Consider the following 6,695-nt stretch of genomic DNA (forward strand, 5'->3'; position numbering starts at 1 on the left):
TGTGGTGGTGACGATGATGATGATGATGGTGTTTGTTGTGGTGATTAAGGTGACAGTGTTGGTGGTGGTTATTAGCATTAAGATGGTGAAGAGGATGGCGATGATGATGATGGTGTTATGAACAATAATGATGATTTTGTTATTATTATTATTATTTTTGTAGTAGTAGTAGCAGCAGTAGTAGTAGTAGAAGTAGTAGTAATAGTAGTATTAGTAATAGTAGTAGTAGTAGTAGCAGTAGCAGTGGTAGTAGTAGTAGTATTGCATTAACAGGGCGCCATAAACATCGAAAATTATCAAGAACTGATGGAGAAGTTTTTTGCCAACACCAATAATAACAATAATAATAACAATAACAACAACAATAATAATAATAATAATAACGATGGTGATGGTGGTGGTGACGACCTTGGCAAGAGGTCAATACTGATATTTCATTGTGAGTTCTCGTCTGAGAGAGCGCCAAAATTGTTAGTGAGTCTATCAATCAATCAACCAACCAATCAATCAATTAAGTATTCATTAATTAGCAATCAATCAATTAACTAATTAATTAACCAAACAACTTGTCAATTAATTGAGTTTTTAGTCAACAATCAAACCAATCAAAAACCACCGACAGTTAACCAGCCAATCAAATCAATGTTAACCATTTAAATCCACCAATCAGGATGCGTTTCCTACGAAACTTCGACAGAACTGAAAACCAATCGCGCTATCCGAAACTTTTCTACCCCGAACTCTACCTCTTAGAGGGTGGGTACTCCCTATTCTACAGGCACCACCCCCACCATTGTGACCCTCCCAATTACGTCACCATGCTTGACCCCGCCTACGTCACCCAGCTGATGACGTCACAGGCCAAGTGCAGATCGATCGAGGACGAAATTAGTAAAAATATGCTGAGGAGGCGGGTGACCGGAAATGCCAACTAATTGATTGATTAATTAATTGATTGATTGATTGATTGACTAATTTGTTTGGTGATTAAGTGATTGGTTCGTTTAACCGTTCGTTCATTCGTTCATTGAAAAACGATATTTTTTAGGTGTCATTACGAAAGGCGTTCTTATTTATTATGGTTTTAGTGTTGTTTAAACAGTTTGTAACGTTAGCTTTGACGTGATATATGTCTGCGAGTGTGTGTGTGTGTCTATGTGTGTGTGTGCGTGTGTGTGTCTATGTGTGCGTGTACGTGTACAGTATATACGTACGTGTGTTAGGTTAGATTATTGATTTTTACTATAAATTCCGAACTTTTTAATCAGTTAATAAATTCGAATTATTAGAGGTGATCAATTGATTTTTAGATAAATGATTGATTGACAGATTAATTCATTGATTCATTCATTGATAAATAGTGTATAATGAATTGTGCTGCAAAGATAAATGCCGATATATAATGTAAATAAAAGTGTCTTACCTGTCAGAGTAACTTCTGTCTTTCATTCTGAATATGTAGATTCATCTAAGATTCGGAAAGCTATAATAAAAAGTTTTATGATCCATGATTGATTGATTGACTGGTTGATTGATTAATTGATTGATTCACTGGTTGATTCACTGGTTGATTGATTGATTCACTGGTTGATTGATTGATTCACTGGTTGATTGATTGATTCACTGGTTGATTGGCTGTCTGATTAATTGGTTGAATGATTCATTGACTAATTGATTTACTGGCCGCTTGTTTGATTGACTGATTGATTGAAATGTATATTTTGCTGATGAATGATCCGTGGTAATTCAATCTCCGTTTGTAGGAATTTCATCCAAAATCCCAACTTGAAGCAACATTCCGGATAGAGAGAGAGAGAGAGCTTAGTGCAGGAATCGAATTATAGCACTCGGACGTGACGGTCCTTATGTAACCATCCAATCCCAGTCAATATTTTACATTTTGATAATTTTAACATTTTCTTCGTCAGAGTATGAAAAAGATTCAAAGAATAAAAATAAAAAGAATGAAAATAGGGTATAATAGATACGTGCGTTGTGTGTGTGTGTGTGTTCGTTTATGTGAGTGTATATCCGTATATGCGTGTGCGTGTGTGCGACTTTACGTCATTGGGTTTCTTAACCCCGAGTAAAACTTACCAATCAATCAATCAGTAAGTTTATATTAAGCGCTATTTTCGTGATGTTCAATAGCGCTCCTCAATGAATTTTGCAAACAGATGGGTCATGGGATCGGCTCTGAACTTCGTAAGTGATAGAGAAGTAGTCAGAGAAGGAGGTAGAGAATTCCAGAGAAAAGGGCCAAAAAACAAACGGATTAAGCAAAAAGTGTTTAACATGAACAAGATCTGGGAACAAGAAGACGATCGTAAGCCTATGTATTTAGGTTCAATTAATATATCTGCAAAGTACCTACTTGGGAAATAATTTAGATTGAGACTAAAGAAGTAAGGAGGAGAAGAGAAGGATTGTCAAGAAAAGGCAAAATTTTTTTTATTTTTCGTAGATGAAAGTAAAAATTTTTAGCAACACTATTACTCTGAGAAGAGACATGCTAGAATCAAAGATAAAGCCTAGAAGACTACGAAACTTGTGAGATACATCAAGAGTTTTAGAATCAGGTAAGATAATAGAAGGAATAAAAATAGAGTGTTTAGATTTATTAAAACAAACTAATTCAAATTTAGAAGGATTAAGACACACAGAGTCAGACCAAGCGATAATTGAAAAAAAACATAGAGACAGATTACGAAGAACACTATTGAGATAAGATGGAGTAAAAGAAGTATAAATATAAGAATCATCAGCATATAGTTAACTAGGGAAAGAAAAATTATTAATAATACGAGGTAGTTCAGATGTATAGAGTATAAATGTATTTTGAGTAAAAAAGTTTCAGTACCGTGAGCAGGTCTGAAACCAGATTGAGATTGAGGTAGCAAGGAGTTAGAGTTTAAATAAAACGACAATCGGTTATAAACTACTTTGAAATTCCGTAAAAATCTGGGTTTTTGGAGAAGGATTTGTCAAGGATTATTATTTTACAATAAATAATGGTTTGAAGACTTTGTCAGTTAATTAGTTGATTTAGTTCTTTGTATATATAAATGACTTATAATGCGAATGCGTGCGTGCGTGCGTGAGTGTGTGTGTGTGTGTGTTTAAAGACAAAATAAGTTTCTATGCAACGAGAATCATTTATTAGTTAAAATGTGTTATGAAATATTTTTCATTACAAATTTTCAATCATTCGTCTATTCATTTGTTTGCTAATTTGTTCATTCTTATGTTTATTCATTCATTCGATCTTGTTTAGTTCTTCCATTATAGGTTTTATTCATTAATTCACCCATTCATTTACATTATATAAACATCCACACTTTAGTTAATTCATACCTTTACAAATTGTCTATCCACTATCCATCCATCCACCAATCAATTTATCAACCAATCAATCAATCGATCAATCGATCAATCAATCAATCAACCAAACAACCAACCAACTAATCAATCAATCAATCAATACATGAAATTGATTAGGAATAAATACTACATTCTGTACTTTAAAGACACACACGCACGCACACATGCATAAACACACATACACACATGCATAAACACACATACTTTTTGCAAACTAGAATAATCTGCATTAAATATTAATATCATGTAGATTAATTTCAAATTATGCGAAAATAAAAATATTCAAAAATTGTTGTAACTGTTGAGTTGTGTTCCACGTGTCTAGCGATCTAAATGCACTGATTGTTTGTTGTTGTTGTTGTTGTTTGTTGTTGTTGTTGTTTGTTGTTGTTGTTGTTGTTGTCGTTGAAGAGAAAATTATGACAAATAAATAAAATATATATAATTAGATTATATTAAAAAGTAGAATTATGACAAAAAAATAAAATATATATAATTAGATTATATTAAAAAGTAGAATTATGACAAATAAATAAAATATATATATATATAATTAGATTATATTAAAAAGTAGAATTATGAAAAATAAATAAAATATATATAATTAGAAAAACGTTACATAAAAATACATCCAGCTCAGATGCCAGTTCACCATTCCTACAAAGCAGTAGTTAGTAGTGTTAATGTCAATTGGAAAAATTAGTAAAGGAATAATATAGTACCATTTGTTATGAGAGTAAAATAACAACATCTATCTAATTTGAGAAACATTATATAATATATATATATACATATATGTGCGTGTGCGTGTGTGTGTGTGCGTGTGCGTGTAACAAACATAAATGGTAAACAATAAACAATATATATATATGCAGGTTCACTCATCTGATTGTATTGGAACATTGATATAATAAGCTATTTACCAAGGCTGTGTATGTATATGTGTGTGTGTGTGTGCGTGTGTGTGTGTGCGTGTGTGTAGTGTGTGTTAGAGGTTTAATATTTTTTGATTACAAGAATCCAATAATGAACGGATTGAAGAAAATTCAATGAGTAAATTAAATGGATGAATAAATGAAAACATCATTAATTTGTTCATTCATTCATTCATTCATTCATTCATTCATTCATTCATTCATTCATTCATTCATTCATTCATTCATTCATTCATTCATTCATTCATTCATTCATTCATTCATTCATTCATTCATTCATTCATTCATTCATTCATTCATTCATTCATTCATTCATTCATTCATTCATTCATTCATTCATTCATTCATTCATTCATTCATTCATTCATTCATTCATTCATTCATTCATTCATTCATTCATTCATTCATTCATTCATTCATTCATTCATTCATTCATTCATTCATTCATTCATTCATTCATTCATTCATTCATTCATTCATTCATTCATTCATTCATTCATTCATTCATTCATTCATTCATTCATTCATTCATTCATTCATTCATTCATTCATTCATTCATTCATTCATTCATTCATTCATTCATTCATTCATTCATTCATTCATTCATTCATTCATTCACTCATTCCTTAATTCACTCATTCATTCAATCAATCAGTCAATCAACTATCGAAAACAAACAGTCAAGCAATAGATAAAAATAATTTCGTAATGTTACTCGATCGTCGTCGTCATCATCATTACCAATACTCTCAATGTGTGTGTGTGTGTGCGTGTGTGTATGGTTTGTGTGTATGGTGTGTGCGTGTGTGTGCGTGTAACGTGTGTTAGAGGTTTCATTATCATAATTTATTCCGTTCCAGATTAATCATCATCATCACCGTCATTCCCATCACTTCAACACTGACATCCTTTGTTGTTATTGTTGTTGGGTTTTTCCAGGAGTTGTTTGGACGATGATTGGCTAGCCGACGTTCCGGAAGTATGGCCGACTGTCTCGGAGTCTAGACTTTCAGACATCTTGTCGCATATTATGTCTACAAGTCTGGAGATGAGGATGATGATGGGATGATAATGATTATGGTAATGGTGGTGGGGGTGATGATGATGATGGTGATGATGATAATCTAACCTTTCAAAGACTGCTTTCACACTTATGTTCTCTTTGGCTGAGGTTTCAAAAAACTCTAGACCTGAATGAATGAATGAACGAACGAACGAACGAAGGAATAAATGAATAAACGAATGAACGAACAAATGAATAAATGAATGAAGGTGAATTAAAGTGAAAGTGAATTTAATTAACTTATAAAATCTTCACTATCTCATTCATCACCCTCACTAAAATCTTCACTATCTCATTCATCACTCTCACTAAAATCCTCACTATCTCACCCATGTTAAGGGCAAGCTGCTTCCCCCTTTCCGTGGAGACGACCCTCTCATCTTCAAGGTCACATTTGTTGCCCACCAGCACAACCTGCGCATTGTCCCATGAGTAAGTCTTTATCTGAGTGCTCCTGATTATGATGGGGGTGATGATGATGATGATGGTTATGATGACGATGATTGTGGTAGTGGTGATGATGAAGATGATAGTGGTGGTGGTGATGATGATGATGATTAAGATGATGATGGTTATGGTGGTGTATATATTGTTGATGATGATATTGATAATGATGGTAGTGGTGATGATGACAAAGATGATGATGGTGAAGGTGTAAATGTTGATGATGATTGCAATAAAAAACTATATAATAATTTTCCCCCAAAAAAAAATTGCCGACCAATCGCGAGCTATGATAAAAACGGCTGACCAATCGAAAGCGGTGATTGAAAATAACCGGCCAATCATGAAATTTTTGTAAGTTCAACTGACCAATCCTGAACGGCGTTGAATGATTCTTCATTGGTGACGTCATACATGAGGATGAAGCCCATGGCGCCTCTGTAGTAAGCTGTTGTTATCGTCCTGTACCTCTCCTGACCCGCCGTGTCCTGTGGTTGTTGTGGTTGCTGTAGTTGCTGCTATTGTGGTTGCTGTTGTTGCTGCTGTTGTGGTTGCTGTTGTTGCTGCTGTTGCTGCTGTTGTGGTTGCTGTAGTTGCTGCTGTTGTAGTTGCTGTTATGGTGTTGATGCCGTTGTTGATATTGTCGTTGTTGTTGGTGTTGTTATTGATTTTGATGTTGTTGTGTTGTTTGGTTCGATATTCGGTTATATATATATTTACATGTACATATGATTTGATATTTAAGTTCGTGTTCGTGTTCATGATTTGATATTTGAGTATGTTTGTGTGTTTGTATATGTGTATATTTGTGTATGTTTGTATGTTTGTATATTTTGAAGTTTTGATCATTTCGTATTTGCATATTTGTTTG

At 33.5% G+C, this 6,695-nt stretch overlaps 2 protein-coding genes across 2 annotated transcripts in view; one reads left to right on the top strand and one right to left on the bottom strand.

Moving 5' to 3' along the window:
• Positions 1-306: 306 nt before the first annotated feature.
• On the top strand, positions 307-935 carry HELRODRAFT_79045 (hypothetical protein; the record flags this gene model as incomplete). Its single annotated transcript, XM_009018875.1, has 2 exons — positions 307-470; positions 671-935. 2 exons carry the CDS (start codon positions 307-309, stop codon positions 933-935), a joined length of 429 nt encoding a protein of 142 aa, XP_009017123.1.
• Positions 936-3,867: 2,932 nt separating this feature from the next.
• HELRODRAFT_111583 (hypothetical protein) overlaps positions 3,868-6,695 on the bottom strand; it is a 5,626-nt gene continuing 2,798 nt past the window's right edge. The window contains exons 5-9 of the mRNA XM_009018876.1: positions 6,194-6,312; positions 5,710-5,834; positions 5,447-5,507; positions 4,989-5,359; positions 3,868-4,575 (exon numbers count right to left, since the gene is read on the bottom strand). Coding sequence (XP_009017124.1) covers positions 5,212-5,359; positions 5,447-5,507; positions 5,710-5,834; positions 6,194-6,312 — 453 coding nt within the window. The 3' untranslated portion in view covers positions 3,868-4,575; positions 4,989-5,211. The remainder of the gene's footprint in view (positions 4,576-4,988; positions 5,360-5,446; positions 5,508-5,709; positions 5,835-6,193; positions 6,313-6,695) is intronic.

Source organism: Helobdella robusta (genome assembly GCF_000326865.2).
Source record: "Helobdella robusta unplaced genomic scaffold HELROscaffold_23, whole genome shotgun sequence".
In the NCBI taxonomy this organism is placed as follows: Eukaryota; Metazoa; Annelida; class Clitellata; order Rhynchobdellida; family Glossiphoniidae; genus Helobdella; species Helobdella robusta.